The sequence below is a fragment of the Vombatus ursinus genome, unplaced genomic scaffold, assembly GCF_900497805.2.
Source record: "Vombatus ursinus unplaced genomic scaffold, bare-nosed wombat genome assembly UNPS02001287.1, whole genome shotgun sequence".
Lineage (NCBI taxonomy): Eukaryota > Metazoa > Chordata > Mammalia > Diprotodontia > Vombatidae > Vombatus > Vombatus ursinus.
In genome coordinates this window covers 8306612-8327900 of record NW_020941065.1, presented here as the reverse complement: position 1 = coordinate 8327900, position 21289 = coordinate 8306612, and the positions used below count along the sequence as shown (strand labels likewise).

Below are 21289 nucleotides of genomic sequence, written 5' to 3'. Positions count from 1 at the left end.
GAGAGAGAGAGAGAGAGAGAGAGAGAGAGAGAGAGAGAGAGAGAGAGAGAGCTAGGCATGGGAGAGAGTCAGTGAAAAGGGACAGAGTCTGGAGACTGAGTGTCATTTTTTGTCTCTGTAAAATGAGGGGGCTGGAAATCATGATTGCTAAGGTCCCTTCTAGTTCCAAATCCCATGAGACCTTCTGTTCCTCTGTTTCCTCATCTGTCTATGGTATTACAAATACCTCTCAGGTTTGTTGTGAGCACAAAACAAAGAAGCGGCTGTAAAAGGAGAGCTAGATATTTAATCCAGAATGAATTGAAGCACACTTAGAGATGGAAGGCTATCAAATCAAACCACCTCAGTTTGCTCATGACAAAACGGAGACCCAGAGAAGTAACATGATTTGTCCCAGGTCACATAGGCAGTACATGGCAGAGTCAGGACTTAGTTCCAGCTCCTCTGACTACAAATTTTGTCTTTGTATCCTGATAGGTCCCAACAAGCCAGAAAGGCTTTGAATAGATACTGGCGATGGATTGTCTACCTGTCACCCAAGGTCATGGCTAGATAGCTCCAGAGGATTATCACCATTTGAACCCAGGGGATGACTTTTTTTTTTTTGGCCATGGCAATTCTCAAACAACATCTATCTACTAAGTGATCAAGGGGTCATGACCTATGTTATTACAGGAGGTGTCCACACCTACAACACCTTAGATCTTTGAAGTATCCAGGCATCTTTTCTGCCATTAAAAATAATCATGATGATGAGCATCAAAGATTTCTTTTTTTCAGAAGGAACAATTCACACCATGAGCTCCATGAAATCAATCAATCATTCATTCACTTACATATGCATGCCCCACCCCACCCCTTCCAGTCTCTGACAGCAGTTGCTCTAGTTAGATTTGCAAATGATTTGATTTGCGCATCTCTCCAGGTTTAATTCCTGAATTGGGGCTTTGTGCCAGGAGGGCCAGCTCTTCTCCATGTTGCATTTTGGGGTGGGGAAACCAGTCCTGCTTAGTTTCATGTTGAATCTCCTGCTTGAGTTTGTGCATTGACCTTCTCTCCCAAGATTTGTCCCCCTTTCCCCCTCTCCCTGATCTTGGATGTTCATAGCACTGGATTTTCAGGGCCTGCTCTGGTATCTTGGAATAGAGTGTTAGAGATCTTAGTGTCTCTGGGTCTAGGTTGTCCTGGTCTGAGTGCTAGGAACTGACCACATGGGGAAAGCATGTCAACAAGGATGAGTTGCAGCCAGACACAGTTCTCTGGGGCCAGGGCTTTCTCAGAGGAGACCCTTAGCTATTGCTGCCTGTGACAGAGTGTTGCAATCCTTGGAGATCTCTGGTGGGGTTGTTACTTGCTTGACTTGGGGGTTGTGCTCTGCTATTTGTCGTTGGGCTTCAGCTTAGTTTTTTTAGTGCAGTTTTGGGGTGGAAGATGTCACTTATTCTAGTTTCTCATGTGATATCTTGATCATCATTTGGTCTTCTGGGAACTTCAGGGTTTTTCCGAATTAGGTATGTGGGAACTGGGTAGCCTGTCACCTGCTCAGGTGCCCATCTGGGCTGGAAGTCTGGGTCAGTTAGTTCTTAGACAACCAAATTCTGATCATTTCATTTCTCTGTGTTGCAAAGAGTTGGGGAAAGAAATTTGCTTCCTGTCTGATAAAATAGTAGCACCTTAAGGGAAGAGACTGATTCATTTTAGGTTACATATCCCAAGCACTCAGCATGCTGCCTGGAATGTTTGTTGTTCAGTTGTTTTTCAGTTCTGTTTGACTCTCCTGACCCCATTTGGGATTTTCTTGGCAGAGATCCCAGAGTAATTTTCTATTTCCTTCTCTGGATCATTTGACAGATAAGGAAACTGAGGCAAACAGGGTGAAGTGAGTTGCCCAGGGTCACACAGCTAGTAAGTATTTGAGGCTGGATTCAATCCCAGGAAAATAAGTCTTCCTGATTCCTAGCCCAGCGCTCCATCCACTGTGCTACCTAGGTGCACCATGCCTGGCATATAGTAGGTGCTTAATAAATGTATACTGATTGATTGCCCCAGTAAGGCCTGCCTCTAGGATCAGTGGCTATTACCAGTCAGCATCTCTTAATGACACACACCAGTGCAGAAGTTTTGTGTAGTTCTTAATTCAGAGGGTCCGCAAACCTTACCATGGATAACGACATTAAAAGCTGGCATTTAGATGGTACTTTTTTTTCTTATTTTTTTTTAATTTTGAACTAAATTTTATTTATTTATTTATTTATTTTTAACATGTGTTTTTAAAACTTGGGGTTACAAATTTTCTTCCTCCCTCCCCACCCACCCTCATTGAAAAGGCAAGCATCTCGATATGCGTTATAGATGTGTAGTCATGCAAAATACTTCCATAGTAGTCCTGTTGTGAAAAACTAAGTATATTTCCCTTCATCTTATCCTCCTCCCAGTTATTCTATTCTCTCTTTTGACCCTGTCCCTCCTCAGAAGTGTTTGCTTTTGATTATCCCCTCCCCCAATCTGCCCTCCCCTCTATCAACCCCCTGCTCTCTTGTCCCCTTTCCCCCTTATTTTCCCGTAGGGTAAGATAGATTTCCATACCCCATTGTGTATGTTATTCCCTCCTTAAGCCAAATTCTATGAGAATAATATTCACTCATTCCCTTTCACCTTCCCCCATTTCCCCTCCACTGTAAAAGCCTTTTCTTGTCTGTTTCATGTGAGATATTTTGCCTCATTCTACTTTTCCCTTTCTCCTTCTCCCAGTATAATCCTCTCTCACCCCTTAATTTTATTTTCCAAATATCACCCTTTCATCTTCAACTCACCCTGTGCCCTCTATCTATCTATCTATACGTACATATAATTTTTCCCTCCCACTACCCTAATACTGACAAAGGACTCATGGAGCCTAATTCTTTCTCTTTGTAACATCCACACATGCAAAACCTCCATAAAAATTGCCCCTAAGGCTCTGGCATTCTGTCAATCAGGTAGCAAATCTCATTCCCAGCTCTTTTCAATGCTTAGAAATGGAATGATATAGGTAGCACAGATCAAATGATAACTTTGAAATGATTGATTCCCTTTCTCTCCCTCCTCCTCCTTCCCCCTAACCCTCATTGGGGAACTAGAAAATGTCAGCATTGTGGGGAAAATAATCAAATGAAACAGACTCCATGCATTGCGCTGGGAAGTCATTTCTCCCCCATTAAGATAGCACGAGCTCCCAGCTGACATCGCCGAGATGACTGTTAGCATTGCTTAAATTTCCAAAGAGAACTCAGGCTTCGTCATTCATCATCTGGCTTCTCGGTGTCACAATGTGTCATGCTTCAGTTGATGGGAAGGCTTTGGGAACAAAGCCCCCTCCTCTCTTTATCACAACGTACCCATTCATTTTGTTCCTTTAGTATGCATTTATCAAGTGCCTACTGTATGCAGGTCCCATGCTAGGTGCCGGGGATTCAAAGCCAAACCTTTTCAAGAAGTTTATGTTCTAGGAGGAGGTTAGGGAGGTTAGCATGTGCATAGAAAAGTAAACATATACATACATACATATATATATATATATATAAGTAAATATAAAAATATATACAAGTGATTTCCTGGTGGACAAGGAAAATTGTCATGTGGAAGGTGGCTCAAAGCTTTACCTTGAAGGGAGCAAGGGATCCCAAGGGATGGAAGAGAGGAGAAGAAGCATCACCCCATGAAAAGGAGGAAGGAGATAGAAAACTTTCTATGGAGGGACTGCAAGAGGGCATTTGGGCCAGAAATGCAAATATACGCTAGGGAGTCATGAGAAATCAATCTGGAAGGAGTGGATCATGGGATCATAAAACTAGACTTGCAAAGAATCTTAGAGATCACCTTGTCCAAACTCTTCCGTTTTATAGCTGAGGAAATTGGCACCCAAGGAGGTCCGGTGATTTGCCCAAAGTCAAAGAGGTAGTGACAGATATTGATGGATTTTTAAAGGACAAACAGAGGCTCTCACATTTTATCCTTTAGGTTAATGGGGAGCCAAAGAAGCTTCTTGAGTGATGGAATGACATGGCCAGTCCTTTGTTTTTAGAAATATCTCTGTGGCAGTCATGTAGAAGATGAAATGGTAGAGGGTTGAGGGAGAGAAACTTCATTCATCATCAAGTTAGAGGGCTTGCAAGTGGCCATCCAGACAGCCTTGGAAGACTTCCCTTAGTCAATTATTTCTAAGACATCAGTTGATCTGTGTTATTTATATCACTGTATTTCCGTGCATTCCAATAGTCCAGGTCAGAAGCAATGACCACCTGACCATGGGAGACTAGCCATGTGAATGGTGAGACGGAATGGAGCTGAGAGGGGCTATAGAGTGGTACTTGACAAACAATGATACATGCATAGATAGTTTGGTAGATAGACCACTGCGTGTGAAGTCAGGAAGACCTGAGTTCTAATCCTCCCAACCATGTGACCTTGGGCAAGTCACTTAACCTCTGTCTGCCTCAGTTTCCTCATCTGTAAAATGGAGGTAATAATAGCACCTACCTTACAAAGTTATCACCACATCTTTGCAAACTTGAAAGCCTTATACACACAATGTAACGAACAGATTGGCCAATGACCACTAGGCACACCTAGATGCAGTCATTCGAACAGGTGCCCACCCACAGGTATACTTTGCCATTGAAAAATGCCTCAAGCTGAACAGCAGAAATGAGGATGGAACCTCAAAAGGGCCACTTTGCTTCTGCAGATGATGACAGAGATAATGACTCAGGCCACCTGATGTTTGCTGGTACTTTTGCCCAAGGCTACCACCTAATTAATGTGAATCATCATTCATATAAAAGGTACATTTTTCTTCTGGGGAAAAAACACAACACATACATCTGCGTGTGTACACCCTCACACACACACACACACACACACACAGACACACAGACACACAGACACACACACACAGCAGAGATGGTCCTATCTGTGTGCTAATTAGAGCGATTTCTGTCAGGCAGCAAAAAGCCACAGTGATCTTGGTTCCTAGGCAACAGTTATTAGGAAGTCTTAACTTCATTGAAAAACTAATATTGGCAGATCAGCATCCTACCTTCCTCATTAGTGAGCCGGATATGGCTCTCGTGGCCTTTTCTCCTTTTCCTGACCCCCTCCCTCTTCAGCTTCTCACCATCCTTGGACCCTGAGGCAAAGTGAATTGCAAGCCAATGGGAAGGCACTGATTCTGTAAATGTTGAGTCTAGTCAGGGCATCAACTCAGACTGAGCCAATGGATCAATAAACATTTATTAAGGTCCTACTATGTGCCAGGTTTGGGGCAAAAAGACAAGACCTAAAACAGCCTGCCCCCTCAAGAGGCTTCCAGTTTATCAGAGGAAACAATGTGTGTGGGTATAAGAAGATGCAAAGTAATTTGGGAGGGAGCACTAGCCGGTGGGTGGGGAGTCAAGAAAGGAGGGAATGACTGAGCTGTGCTTTGAAGGGAACTGGAGAGGGGGGAGGGAGACACAGAGACACAGAGATAGAGAGTCAGAGAGACAGAAAGAGATAGAGACAGAGACAGAGCTTGAAACACAGACACACACATAGAGAAATATAGTCAGAGACAGAAGTGGGGGGGGGGGGAGGGAGAAAGTCCATCCAAGAAAGAATTTGTGCTTTAGAAGGAATTAGGTCTGGGATCAGAATGAAATACCAACCCTATGAGACATACAATCAATACTTTTACATTTTATTTTCTTTGATCTGGTTAAACTGCTAAGACAAAGATATTTTGGTGCATAGTATTTTGACTGATGGCTGTGAAGGGAAGGAAGGCATGGCAGGTGGTGGGGGCTGAGTTGAGATAGTTGATTGATGGACCACACACACACACACACCCCTGATATTAGAATCTATCCATAACCTAGGGGGGCAGCCAGTAGAAGGAAAGCTCGCTGAAGGCAAGAATGGTTCTTATTTTTTGTCATTGTATTCATATCATCTAACATAGTGCCTGGTACATAGTAGGTGCTTGATAAATTTTTGTTGAATTGAATTGAGTGAGTGACACTCAACTGCCTTTAAGGTCCTTACAGGAATAAACAGCAGAGATGAATCTCACAGGGGCCCCTGGGGATCCCCATGTCTGTCTCTGCCTCTCCATCTATCTACTATCTATCTATCTGTCCATCCATCCATCCATCTACCTATCCATTCATCCACCATTTTGTCTCATCTCTTTCTCTCCCTCTCCATCTATCATCTATTCATCCATCCATCATTCTCTCATCTCTCCCTCCTTCTCTCCATCTAGGCATTTATCCATCCTTCCATCCTCTCTCTCTCTCTCTCCCTCTCTCTCTCTATCTTTCATCCATTGATCAATCTCTTTCCCTTCTCTTTCTCTCTCTCCCTTCCTCCTCTCTTTCTCTCCCTATCCATCTACCTGTCTCTGCCTGTCTGTCTCTCCTATCTACCTCCCTGTCTAGCTATCATCTCTCTGTCTCTGTTACATAATAGTCTGAGACATTCTAGAAGCTTCCTCTGGCACATTTCAGTCCCAAGATTAACCAGTTTGGTATATTTTTAAAATAGAAAAATGCTACACGGCCCATCACCCCTTCCCTTTTCCCTTTTCCCTTTTAATGACTAAATGGAAAGGGAGTAACTTGCTCTTCATGCATCTGTCAGTCCAGACATGACAACTACATTAGCACCACGAGAGCCTTTTCAGAACCGCTCTCTCTTCAGGAGGTTTTAAGGAAGTGGGGTGGGGCTGGGAGGGGGCCAGGAAAAAAAGACCAAGCTTCTCATTTCAGACACAAAAATAGAGCCCGGAATCAGGGGAAGGGCCGGCTTGACAGCTGTTTGATGTGTTTCGCTGTGCTGTTCTATTGGATAGATGTGATGCGGGGAGACATATGGGCCCCACTTCCTGGCAGCCTGGGATTTGTAAGTGCTCTGGGGTGACTTTTTTATTTTTATTTTTCCAAACAGAAGAATTTATGCAAAGGAAAATGTGAGTCAGGCAAGGACGGAGAAATACCTTCTCTTCCCTTGTGAGTCTGCAACTCAAAAGCTGTCCCTTCTTGGCTGTTCCTGGGAGACAGAGATATCTGACATGCTCCTGGTGGCTCCAGGCAGAGAAAATTGTGACAAGTCCCTCCATGTCATCCTGTCTTTTCCATGTTACTTGTCCTCTTCTAGTACCATTGGCCTGCTGTCCTCTCTCCTGCCTAGACACACCCTGAGGCCCTTTGGGAAGCCCACTCCCCCAGAAAATGCCAAATCTCTGCCTTAGCAATATTGACTTTAATTCAGATAGGGCCAGTTATATGCAGAAGAGATAGAGGTCTTATCTCTTCTACACATTTCCCCTCTGGGGCAGGTAGGTGGCCCAGTGGGTAGAGTGCCTGACCTGGAGTCAGAAGGACCTGAGTTCAAATACGGCCTCAGACACTTCCTGGGCAAGTCACTTAGCCCTGTTTGCCTCAGTTTCCTCATCTGTAAAATGAGCTGGAGAAGAAAAAGTATCTTTGCCAAAAACACCCCAAATGGGGCCAGGAAGAGTCTGACATGATTAATCCACAGAACAGCAGCACCACCTTCCCTCCTGTAGAGCCAGAAAGCCTTGGCCCAGACCCTCCCCCGGGGCTGGAATGCTCTCCCTCCACTCTCCTAGGTCCTAGCATCTTGAGCTTCATTGTAGGCTCTGTTCAGGTGCTATCTGCTTCAGGTGCCTTTCCTGACCCATCCTGTGTTTGTTGTGACAGCTCTGCCACCCAGCACATAGTAGGTGCTTCAGAAACACCTGTTGATCAATTGATGAAAGAATGTAAACTCCTTGAGGATAGGGACTTTCATTCTTGCCTTAGCACTCCCAGCACCCAACTCGGTGCCTGGCACGCAGCAGGGCACTTTATAAATGCTTGATTGACTTGTTGAGGGTGCTAGCTGGCTGAGAGAGTGCTGGGCCTGGCGGTGTCAGGGAGACCCTGAGCTAAAATCCAGCTTCAGACACTTACTGTGTGACTGGCTGTGTGGTAGGTCAATTAACCTCTCTGTGCCTCTGTTTCTTCCACTATAAAGTGGGGATGATCATAGCAACTGTCTCCCAGGGTGGTTGTGAGGTCTGAATGAGATAACATTTATAGAGCAAAATGTTTGGTTGTTGTTCAGTCATTTTTCTGACTCATAAAAAACACTTCCCCTCTCTGCCTCAGTTTCTTCTTCTGTAAAATAATGAAGTTAGGCTAGACCATTGCTAATGTTGTTTCCAGCTCAAAACCTATGATGCTACAAGCAGACATGAGGGCTAAAGTCAACATTGTGTGTGTTTAGGGAGGAGTGATTGTGTTTCTCTGATTTACCAACTGAATGCCTTCTCAATATCATATTCAGGTGCTTATTTCTAAAATCTGAAATTGGAACCTGAAATCTCATGACCAAGTGGATTGACCCAGTTTTTGATACTCAATACCTTCTCAGCTTCCTCAGTTGTATTTCTTCTCTGATTGAAGGGCTAGATCTGAATGTCTCCAGTAAGACTCTACTTTCCATCAGCACCGCTATCCCCTGGTGCACACAATTTTTTACCTCCTTTTGTGTGCTGTCTTCCCCAGTTAGATTGTAAGCTTCTTGAGGGCAAGGATTATCTTTTTTTTTATTTGTATCCCCAGTACTTAGTATAGTACCTGGCATCTAGCAGTTGATTAAAAAATGTTTATTGAATTGAATTGAATTAGAGAGGGAGAGGAAAAATATTGCTATAGACTGAATGTCAAACATTTTAAACATTGACGCCAACAGTCTCTGGTTCATAACAGAAGAGAGAAGGAAAAGGAAGAGTAGTAAGAAAAAACTTGACCAAAAGAAAATGAAGGATGACCTGGTGATGTCTGGGGAATAGCTGAGTTACGTGGAGGGCTGGCTTGTCACACCTGTATGTTGTTCTGCAGGTGATGAGTATTTTTGACCGAAGCAAGTCATGTTGAGTAGGAGATATGAAACGTGTTCCTGGAAGAGTAATTATGAAGATGAAATCATGAATCCTTTAAGTGTTGATTGGATAAGGTGAAACCTTTCATCACAACATTATTGGTAGGTCTGTTCTAATATTTATGATGATGCTTTGTTTAATTCAGTCTTCTTGAGAGCATGGAGTATCTTTTCTAAATTAGCTATCTGCAGCAAGAGAGACCACAGTGGGTAGTGGATAGAATACTGGACATGAAGTCAGGAAGACCTGTGTTCAAATCCCACCTCTGACACTTGCTAGCTGGATAACCCTGGGCAAGCCACTTAACCCATCTCAGTCTCAATTTCCTCATCAGTAAAATGAGAGGGTTGAACTCGATGGCCTCTAAGTTCCCTTCCAGTTCTAGAGCTCTGATCTATTATCCAATAACATCATAAAGAAGTTTGTTGAATAAATGAATTCTGAAAAGTCCTTAAAATCAGGTCTAGGAAAGGTGCCGCTATCAGTCCAGATAAATGCTGCTGAAGCCATGGGTTCTAGAGTAGAGGGCAAGTCTGGTTTTGCTGATAATTGGTTTGTGTATCAGAAAACTGTGGTGTCTTGCCAAAATATTGATGATAACCTAGTCTTTTACCTTTGTTAATTATCTCCAGTTTAGTCTGTCTATATCTTGTTTGCATTTTGTCTCCCCCATTAGACTGTAGGCTCCTTGAGGGCAGGGGCTGTCTTTTGCCACTTGATGAAGATGTTAAAGGATTTTTTTCAAAAGCCCTCTCCCTCTTACCCTCCCAGGGGATGTGAAATCAAAAGACTTGGGTTGGAATCCAAGATCATCTACTTGTTTCTTGTGTCTCCTTGAGATCATCACTTTACTTTCAGAGAACTCAGTTTCCTTAATCTCTCAAATGAGTAGAGTTGGTTTCTATGGCCTCTCACATGCCTTCCAACTCTAAATCTATGATTCTGTGAATGACTCTTGTTCACATATAGTTTGAACCAGATGGCCAACAAAATTCATTTCAACTCTGAGGTTATGATCTTGTACTTTTTTCCTATACACTTAGAGTATTTGAAGAATCTGAAAGTTCTACTCATCACTTCCTTCTCTTCCCTATGGGTTCAAGTAGAAAAAAGCTAATCCCTCTTTCAAATACTTCAAATATTTGAAGATAGCCATCATGCCTTCACTTCTCCAGACTAAACATCCTCATTTCCATCACCTCCTTCTTGAAAAGTGTGACTTATTAGCCCTTCACCATCTTGGTGTAAGGGGTGGAATCCAGCCCCCTCCCCCACCTCAATGAAGATGTTCTAGGCAGTCATATCTTTATAGATAAGAAAAAGTCACAGAATCAGTCAACTGACAGAAATAATGTGCAAATGAAATTTGTTTACATGCTGAAGTTGGAACCTCTGATTGGATCAGGAAAAGAAAAGTCTGTTTGATTCTGAACTTCTCTAAACCCTCTTAATTCTATTACCTTCCTTCTATTGACTATTTACTATTTATTCTGTATATACCTTGTTTGTTGTTAGATTGTAGGCTTGTTGAGTGCAGAAACCGTCTTTGGCTCTTTTTGTAGCTTAGCACAGTAGCTGGCACATAATAGGTACATAATAAATGTTTATCCACTGACTGGCTAACTCTACAATTGAAATGATCAGATTGATTCTGTGTCTTCTTTTAATTGACCCAATTTTTGTCTTGTGATTGCCTAAGTCATGGTTCTTTGTCTCTGAACTGTACAGAGATTTAGCTGGCTTGTAATGAGTTAATTTAGAAATCCAGTTCTCCTATGAATCACTGATCTATTCTTGACTCAAGGAACTCTGTTATCCCTGAAGGATGTGGGTAGACACCAGGGAGTCTGGGCTAATGTCTTTCCACCAACAAGCTATGTTTCAAGGATTTCTGGCTTGTTTTCTAAAGAAGTCTGGTCCACTGTCTCTAACCTTGCAGCTGGACACAAACAATGAACGTTTCTTAGTCACAAGAGAGAAAGAAGAAGTTGTTACTAGCCCCTATTCCCAGTTTCCAACCAATCATATCATCCCCCATGCCTCAGGTCTGAAACCAATCATATTGATTTTGCCATTCATGATATCAAACTCTTTTCACCAATCATGACTTGTTTCTTACCTATGAAGTCCTGTTCTTTGTTCTGTACTCCCCAAAACTATAAAAGAGAGAGCTATTCCCCTCACTTAGGGTCTTAGATTTGCGGAGGAAGCTGAGATCCTATTTTTGGTAAATCTGCACATTCCTAGTAAATTGATGATGCTTGGAACATTGTGCCTCAGTTTACCTTAATTTTAACTATTATAAAGCTATCTATACCCCTGAAAACTTTAAATACTGGAGGAATTTTGGAAATTTCCCAGTTCAGAAAATTTTGACCCTGGAAGGAGAAGAGTTTAATTTTGGATTTGAAGATTCTAGTTCAAGTCAAATCCCTTAAACCCCTTTGGGGAAGAGAGATTTTCTACATTATGTGTGTGTGTGTGTGTGTGTGTGTGTGTGTAGGGTGGGAATTAGAAATTATATGTCTTAAAATGGGTAAAATGTTCTTTAAGTGGAGAATTAAAGTCTTCATGTAAAATACGTGGTTACATCCATTACTATAATGCATTGTTCAACAACCCTGATAGGAACAAATTTAGAATTAATTGGCATTCAGCATGATGCTGTCTCTGTATGGCTTTCACTTGGGAAGCAGATATTCTGATGTGTTGGGTCAGGGAACACTACCATCTCTGAAGAGATGAATATGGGCATTACCTGAATGGTAGCGGAAGGGTGTGTGGTAAGTGTAAGCTGGTTGTATCACATTTCAAAAAAAGAAATTACAAAATTCCATTACAAAGAATGATGTCATCAGATAGATGATGGCAGAGAAAGATGGGTCAGTCATGGCAGGGTGATGGCCCAAGGGATGGTCTGAGAGTTAGAGGATGACCCCTAGTGGGGAGGGTGGGAGCTTGCAAGGGGCTATGGATAAGTACTGCCCAGAATGAGGTAGGACTAGGGGCAGGGTTGTGATTTCCATCATTGTAGAGAATGCTCTTATTGATGAGATTATAGATCATTTGGTGGCTAGATAGGATCTCAGAAGTCATCAATCAATCAACAATCAATGAATGAGTACTTTTCTTGATGTTCTGGTAGTGTCTGATTCTTCATGACCCCATTTGGGGTTTTCTTGGCAGAGATGATGGAGAAGTTTGCCATTTCCTTCTTTAGTTTGCTTTACAGATGAGGAAACTGAGGCAAACAGGGTGAAGTGACTTGCCCAGGGTCACACAGCTGGTAAGTATCTGAGGCCAGATTTGAACTCGGGAAGATGAGTCTTCCTGATTCCAGGCCCAGGACTCTCTGCACTATGGCCCCACCTAGCTGTGCCTACCACACCCTTAAATCACTGTCATCTGACCTACTAATACAACTTTCATCCCCTTGAGCCTGCCATCAGGCTATGGCTGACCTCTCAGGAGTTGGGGGCCTTTCCATATGTTGTGCAGCTAAAATCTCCCCTATGGGTTGTCTTTCCCAATTAAATTCTTTGATAGCAGGGACTATCTCTCTTTTTCTTTTCGTATCTCAATGCTTTGCACACAGTAAGAGCTCAACAAATATTTGTTCATTCGTTCATAGGACCATAAATCCAGAGCTGGGAGGAACCTTAGAGGGCATTTTAGTCCAACTTCAGTCATTTTACAGATGAGGAAATGGAGGCACAGAAAAGTGAATTGATTTGCCCTAGAAGACACAGGTGACAAAGGCAGGGTTTGAACCCAGGTTCCCAAATCTACCTACCTTTCTATATAACCAGCTTGCTAGAGGTATTAGTCTAACTACAGGTGCCATATCAATTCTTCAACAAATCAGTCTTTTCAGGGAAATGAACTGCCCCAGTAAAGGAGCCAGTCTGCTCCTCCAGGATGTTAGGGTTTTATCTGCAAGTACTGAAAAATCTCTGACCTTTTTGGGCTCATAGATTTAGAGTTGGAAGGAACCATAGAAATCACTCAACACCAAGCACCTCATTTTATAGGGCCCAGGGAAATGGAGAGTTTGTCCAAGGGCACACAGGTGGTATGTAATCAGAGCCAGCACTCAAAGCCACATCCTTTAGCCTCAAATCAAGCAATCTTTTCACTATGCCATCATACCTCCCCTACTGTAGAAAAATGACATTTCTCCCTGTCTTTAGAGCATTTTCACAGACAAAGAATTTAAAGCCTTAGAGATCATTCAGTCCAATACTTTCCTTTTATAGAGAAGGAAACTGAGACACAGATGAGGGGAAATGACTTCCCCAGGGTCATATAGCCAGGAAGGAGCAAAGCCAAATTGCAAACCAAGGTCTGGTGAATACACATATGAAAATAAAACCAAACCATAAACACCAGTATACCAATTTTTCCCTGAACTTCCACCACCCCCCTCAGCTCTGACATTCCCTGTTCTAGGGCCTCTCCCAGCCTTGACACTCCCTATTCTCAGGCCCCTCCCAGCCTTGACATCCCCTGTTCTCAGGACCCTCCCAGCTCTGACATTGTAGGCTCTAAGCTCCCTCCTAGCTCTGAGAGAACATTACTTGAAGCAGACATTGATACATGGAAGTCAGAGAAGAAAACCTGACTCTAGAATTGTAGTTAACCAGGGGTGTTAGAGACCCAAGGGAAACCTGAGCACCAGAGAAAAATCCTCTCAACCTCAGAGATAATAAAAATGAAATTAACTTTCGTGATGATGCTACTGCCCTACAGTGATGACTTGGTCTTTGGGTGTGGAGGCTCGCTCCATAAATTCCAACTAAGGACAAAAAGCCAAACGCTCGCCTTGATGGCACATGCTGGGGAATCGTTAATATCCACTCTGGCTAGGGGATCCCAAGGTTTTCTATAAAGGCTTACATCTCACTAACTGTGTTGATTTCTTGGCCTGTCTGCCACCCAATGACCTTCCACGTGATAGCAATGAATGATTCTAAACAGATCGGAAAGTGGATTTTTGGACTTGGGGATGAGAATGAGGGTTGAGTATGGAAGAGGAGAGGTTCCAGGTATGGGGAGGTCATGATCATGGGGGCGAGACTGAGAGGGAAGAGACTGACTTTGAATCACGGTATCACTGAGCAAAGATTCAAGGCCAACGTGGAATGGAATGGAAGCACCCTCACCAAGGTCAGCATGAGGTAGGGGAAAATTTCCAAGGAGGGGAATTGGGAGATGTGGGTTTTATTCTTGGCTCCGCTACTGGCCCCTTGTGCGATCATGAGCAAATTCCTGCTCTAATCTGGGGTCTGGTGTCTGTCTGTGTGAATTGTGGGATGGTGTGTGTGTGTGTGTGTGTGTGTGTGTGTGAATGTGCTGTGAGTGTTTGTGTATGGCTTGTGTGTGAATGTATGTGTGTGTACTCACGCATGTGTGCACACGTGTATACGAGTGTGTTTGCACACATGTGTGCATGTACGTGTGAGTGTGTGTGAGTGTATGTGTGTGAATGTACTATGAGTGTTTGTGCATGAGTGTGTGTGAGTGTATATGTGAGTGAGTGTGTGTGTGTGTGTGTCACTATGTGATCTAAGGCTGTTTTTCTAGCTCTAAGACAGATCATGGCATCCCTTGTATTGTTATTTAATATTTTGTGTCTTGTCTCATTCATTCATTCAACAAACACTTATTAACCAATCAATCAAAAAGGAACTGCAACATACAAGTCATTGAGCTGGGTACACAAAGACAAAACTGAAACAATTTCTGCCTTCAAGAAGCTAAGTTAGTGTCTTGTCAGGGGAGATCAAATGTCCATACGTGAGGACATGCAAAACGTATACATTCCAAATCGAGGCAATTTGGGGGGTGGGGAATTCTGGTAGCTGGGAGGACCTGGTAAGAGGTTGTCACTTGGGCACAACTCTGAAGGAAATGAGATTCTAAGAGATGGACTTGAAAAGGGGAGTGAATTCTAGGCACGGGGGATAGCCGGGGCAGAGACAGAAGATGGAGTGCTACGTGAAGGCAAGAGAAGAGACAAAGCTGGCTGGATCCTAGAGAAGAAGGGTTGGGGGAAGGTTCTGGAGAGCTTTAGAAACCAAACAGAGGCATTTATCTTTAATCTTAGAGGAAACAGGGAGCCACATTTATTTATTAATTCATTAAATTTTTATTATTATTTATTCATTGTTTATTGAGCAGGGGAATGGCATAGTCAGACTTACACTTTAGGAAAATCTCTCCTATGTGTCAGATATTGTTCATTACGCTAAGGATACAAAGAGAAAAAAACATAAAACAAGACAATGCCTTCCCTCTAGGAGCTTACAGTCTCCTAGCTGTATGAGGAACCACTAGGCAGCTAGAGCACCTAGCCTGAAGTCAGGAAGACTCACCTTTCTGAGTTCAAATCTGGCCTCAGACACTTCTAGTTGTGTGACCCCAGACAAGTCACTTAACTCTGTTTGCCTCAGTTTGCTCATCTGTAAAATGAGCTGGAGAAGGAAATGGCAAACCACTCCACTATCTCTGCCAAGAAAACCCAAAATGGTGTCATGAGGAGTTGGATATGATGAAACAACATTTCTTTATAACCCCATAGCACATGAGCTAGCATACAGTGGGCATTAAATGTTGTCTTGAACGGTGCCTTAATTTTGAGTGAGCTACTTTAGTCTTCTCCTGGATCTATCTTCTTTCTTTGTAGCTGTCTTGGTTCCATTCTAGCTGTTGACCAAATGTTGCTTAGAAGTGAGGCCTACGCAACTTGTAAACATCCTCTTAATATGCCCCCTGCTGGGGTCTGACAGGGGTAATTTGTCTCCGTTTATTTGCAGCCGCCTGTAACTAAACCCTGCCGTGGCTAAATCATCTCTTTAGGTCCAATGTCTTGCTGTTTCCTTGCAAGAACTTTTTTTTTTTACCTCCACACATATTCAAATGAAAGAACGGCAGAAGCTTTGGAGGAAATGTGTCATGGGCCAAAGAGTCAGCCTCATGTGGTTATCTCACTCCACAGCATTCCCACTCTCTCTCTTGACTCCAAGTCACACCCCACCAATGTCCATGTCAACAAAGGTGGGGTGGATACTGTAAGTGTTATCTAGATTGCTCAGCGTAATAGAACATCTGGGAGAACAGGTGAAGAGGAAACCATTAGGGCTGATCCTTTTTAGCACTGTGTGAAATTGGCCATGAAAACAGGGAGGGGCGCTACTGAGTTGGAAGGACAGTTGAAGTATTCAATCAATCTGGGACATAGTTGAGGTGTTTAGGTAGGGAAGGGATGGCAGATTTTTTTTTTTTAAAGCACATCGCATCCAAGTTAATAACATAGCTTGTCTGAAGCCAAGAGACGCATCTCAATGTCCTTCCCATGGCTTACATGTTTTTCGAAAGGGTTATTACCATTAAACAGGTCTCTTTCTGCTCAGAAATGGGTCATGTCCTTTGAAAGCCAGGTCACTGATCTCTTAGATATCAGGGACATTTAGGAGTTCTCCTGCAGGGCATCTGACTGCTGGTAACATTTGTTTTCTCTTTTACAACTTTCTCATTAAATTGTCTCTCTCATCTGTAAGATGTCTGGAAACTGAGGTCCCTGAGAGGCAATGTCATACAGGTAGTAAGAAGAACCCATTTCCTCTGCCTGCAAATCCAGCAGGCTTCTTACTGGATTATACTCCTTCTCATACAGCTAGGAGGCCAGACAGTACTAGCACCAGGTGTCTCAAACCATTGCTGTCATCAGGAAGATGTCTGAGATTAAGCATCTAAATCATGCTTAATGAAGGATCATTGGTGTTGTTGTTCAGTTATATCCAACTCTCTTTGTGATCCCATTTGGGATTTTCTTGGCAAAGATGCTGGAGTGGTTTGCCATTTCCTTCTCCATCTCCTTTTACAGATGAGGAAATGGAGGCAAACCGGGTGAAGTGACTTGCACAGGGTCACTTGGCTAGTAAGTGTCTGAGGTCAGATTTGAACTCACAAAGAGGAGTCTTCCTGACTCTAGGCTCAGCGCTCTAACTAACCCTGCTATTCACTTAGTGAAAGATGTTTAACTTTGTAACTGATTTAAGATCCTCTTCAAGCATGCTTCCCTTGCCAAAAGGCTGGCATTGACCTTCTGCTTACTTGTAAGTGGATGTGTGAGCTGGAATCTTTAGCAGACCCGAGTATCAATTTTAGGGGACATTAAATTTGGATTTAATTGTTAGTATGGGGGTGGCGGAGCTCAGCTGGGGCTGTGCCCTTGAGATGAGCAGCCAGGGATTCTGTCCCCCTCTAGTCATTATGGGGAAACATGTTTTGTTTTACCTTCAGGGCTGATCACGCCAGCCCAACCCCATGTGCCCTCGATCCCCTTCCTCCTTTTCTCTGGGACCTTGCCCCTTCACTCATTGCCTCTACGCCTCCAATTTCCTTTTCATCTCAAATTTTTATTCAATTTGTTTTTATATGACCTTAATTTCCCAACTCCCTCTTCGCCCATCCAGAAGGCTCTCCCTTACCACAGAGAATAAAAAAGAAAGAGGAAAAAAAAAACACCAAACCTCAGTTCATCAAACTGACCAATTCACCATATGAAATGTTCCACACCCAGTCCCCCACCTCTCCAGAGAAGCATCCCTTTGTGATTGTCAATCTCTTCCTATCCGCTGGTATTGTCTGAACCTCATATCTTGTTCAGTTGGAAATGCAGCAGCCCCTCAGAAGCTTTATAATTTCTTGCTCTATTTTTCGGACCTGGTTTGCTCCCTATTTAGGCAGCCGTCTGCTTGCTCAGGGGCTCACCACATTGGCACTTGGCTTGGCTTGGATACTGTTCCGGCCTCTCCACATGCCTGAATCCAAGGGATCCACCAACTTTAACCTGCCCCAGGAGCAGAGCTTATAGGTCCTCCCACTCCTAAAAACGCTGCCCCTGTTTCTGCCTTCTTGCCAAGCTACTGCCCTAAATCTCTCTTCCAATTATAGATGAAACTCCAGAAAAAAAAAACTGCTATAGTCGCCTCCAGTCTTTCAACTCACACTCTTCTCAACCCCTTATGATCTAGCATCTGTTCTAATCACTCAACTGCAACTTCTCACTCCAAGATTGTCAAAGATTGAGCAGTTGCTACATGCCCCCTTCAAGGGTAATAGTATAAAAAATAGTGTAAAAATGTACATTCCTTGACAGGGTTGGGGAACCTGCAACCTCAAAGCCATACGTGGCCCTCTAGGTTCTCAAGTGCAGGCCTTTGACCGAATCCAAACTTGACAGACCAAATCCCCTTAATAAAAGGATTTGTTCTGTAAAAAATTGGACTTAGTCAAAAGGCCACACTCAAGGACCTAGAGGGCTGCATGGGACTTTGAAGCCACAGAAATAACCAAGATGAATATTTTAACAACGTTTTTCCCTACAACACAAATTATTTTTGAATGGAAAATTAACCTGGTTTTGTTCATTTTCAAAGAGTGAATATAAATTGCTAGAAATAATCTGTTCTTGGACAAATTGGATTTTACAGATGAGGAAACTGAGGCAGACAGGTTTAGGTGACTTGCCCAGAGTCACATAGCTATTAAGTGTCAGAGGCTGAATTCGAACACATATCTTCTTGACTCCAGGTCCAGCGCTCTCTCCATTGATTTGCATAGCCAGGCACTGAGCTTCACAAGTATTATCTCCTTTAGTGACTTGCTGGTCCCTAAAACCCTGAGATATTTTCTCTTTTCTAATTTCCTTTGCTTTATTTCCTTCCTTTCTTCTTTCCTTCCTTCCTTTTTATTTCCTTCCTCCTTCCCTTTCTTTCTTTTATTTCTCATCCTTCTTTCCTTTGACTTCCTTCCTTCCTTCCTTCTACTTCCTAGCTACCCATGCCCTATCTTGTGCATCTGTAGTTGATTTTTAGAGAAGGGAATGGCAAACCACTCCAGTATCTTTGTCAAGAAAAACCCAAGTGGGGTCATAAAGAATCAGACATGATTGAAATGACCAAACAACAACAACAAATTATTGTTATTATTATTAAATAGTACCATTCAAATACAGATCTTATAAAAGACCACAGATCTGGAGCTGGAAGGGATCTGAGAAGCCACCTGGTTAAACCCACTGATTTTACAGATGAGGAAACTGAGGCCCAGGGAGTTCGAAGGACCTGTTAAGGTCACACAGGTAGTAGATATCAGAAACAGGACTTGAACCCAGGCAAGGACAGGGAACTGTCAGAGAGAGGAGATCTCAGAGGTCATCCACTTTAACTCCCCTCATTTTGTTGAGCTATTATTGTTCATAGATGTTATTCTCATCTTTACAGAAAATCAGGACAACATTTGCCCTTCCCCAATCCAGTGAGGCTTCCTTTGCTCTTCAGAATCTTTCAGATATCACTGACAGTGATGGGACAATCATGTCTCCTAAATTTTCCAGGACCTTGAGTTGGCAGCTAGGTGGGTAAAACAATGGACTTGGACGTAGTAATAACTGAGTTCAAATCCTGTCTCAAGTAATTTGCTAGTTATGTGACACTGGACAAGTCATTTAATCTCTTTCAGACTTGGTTTCCTCATCTGTAGAAGGAGGATAATAATAGTGCTTATTTCCCAGGGATGTTGTGAGCATATAACTAGATATTTGTAAAGCATTTTGCAAATTTTTAATAGCAATTATTTACGTAGTTCATAGGATTGGCCACTAGGTGGCACCATAATGCATAGAGCTTCAGGCCTCAAGTCAGAAAGTTGCATCTTCCTGAATTCAAATCCAGCCTCAGACACTTACTAGCAGTGTGACCCTGGGCAAGTCACTTAACCCTGTTTGCCTCACTTTCCTCATCTGAAAAATGAGCTGGAGAAGGAAATGGACAACCACTCCAGTGTCTGCCAAGAAAACCCCAAATGGGGTCACGATGATCTGGATGCAATAATCAACAGTTTATAGGATTATAGAGATAATGCTAGCAGAGACCTTAAAAGCCAGTAAGCATAACCTCCTCATTTTGTAGATAAGGAACCTGAGGCCCAGGATGGTTAAATGACTAGCCCAAGGTCACTTATTAGGGAAGTTAGGTGTTCTATTCCTACTTCCTTGCTTGTGATGGCTATCAACTCTATCAGTCATTTTCATTCTGTTCTTCCTAATCCAAAAACAATTCTCTTTGGCAGAAAAATAGAAGCCAAATATCATGGACAAGCTCCTAGAATAAGGTGGGCAGCTCTACCTTATCTACAATCCATCATCATCATTATCATCATCATCATCATCATCATCATCATCATCATCTCCATCATTCCCCTCCCTTCTATGCTCCTTCTCTTTCCCTTGATGTTGAAAAACCAATACTTTTAGCTCTCTCTAGATTTCTCTGACACCTTTTCATTCGTTCTGGGTTTCCTTATTAGACTGTCCCATGCTTTTTTATTCATCTTCTGTTACCTCTTATTGCTTCCATCTTCAGTCCATGTCTTCTAAAAATGTATGTAGGATCTTGGCTTTAGGGAAAAGCTAACATACCTCCTTCCGTTCAGTGGAGAAGTAGGGGCTTAGGGGTACAGAATGTTGCCATACTCTCAGGTATGGTCACCATGTTGGCTGATTTTGCTTAACTGTGTCTATTACAAGGGAAAGCTAATTAGGTTCTTGGTGGAAAGGGTAAATCTGGACATTACTGATATAAAAATGAAAGGCGTTAATAAAATATTAATTTTTAGAAAATTAAAAATAAATGTTGTTTTGAGGAATCAACCTATTTCAAAACATCCATCCAGTGCTCACCATATGCCAGGTGCTGTCCCTGCCCTCAAGGCACAGCCTTACCACCACCCTGAGTTCTCTTACCGGCTATGTAGGAGGTCTCTCTTGAGGTTTGTGATTTCCTTCTCCATATACCTAAAGCTCTGCCCAGGTGCCGAAACCTAATAGGAAATCATCAGAATGGAGGAGAAAAAAAATAGTATCCATGTAAGTTTATCAGCTGGATCCAGATTGTCACTGTCTCCGGTTTAGATTCTAAATTTAAAACAGTGTAAAAGACCCCAGTCCTTTGTTATATCCTTCATAGATTCTCTCTCCACTTCTCCCCCATGTCTATCCAAATGTTAATTAGTCTCTACACCAAGGGTTCCTATTGGACTGATTGAAATTTTCATGGAAATCTCAAAGTCTTATCCTATCAGTTACATAGCTCCATTCACCTGAAAATCATATATAAAATCAGAGGTAGAGCCAGAAGGGACCTTAGAAGCCATCAAGTTCAATGTCCTTTTTTTTTTTTAACAGATGAGTAAAGTGAGGCCTAAATATGAGAAATTACTTGACCAAGGCCACAGAGGAAGTACCAGAGGGAAGGATTT

The 21289-nt window shown here is 42.7% G+C and overlaps 1 protein-coding gene across 1 annotated transcript in view; it reads right to left on the bottom strand.

The window, feature by feature from the left end:
- CCDC60 (coiled-coil domain containing 60) overlaps positions 1–21289 on the bottom strand; it is a 209766-nt gene that overhangs the window by 82017 nt on the left and 106460 nt on the right. The window contains exon 3 of the mRNA XM_027865495.1: positions 20775–20851. Coding sequence (XP_027721296.1) covers positions 20775–20851 — 77 coding nt within the window. The remainder of the gene's footprint in view (positions 1–20774; positions 20852–21289) is intronic.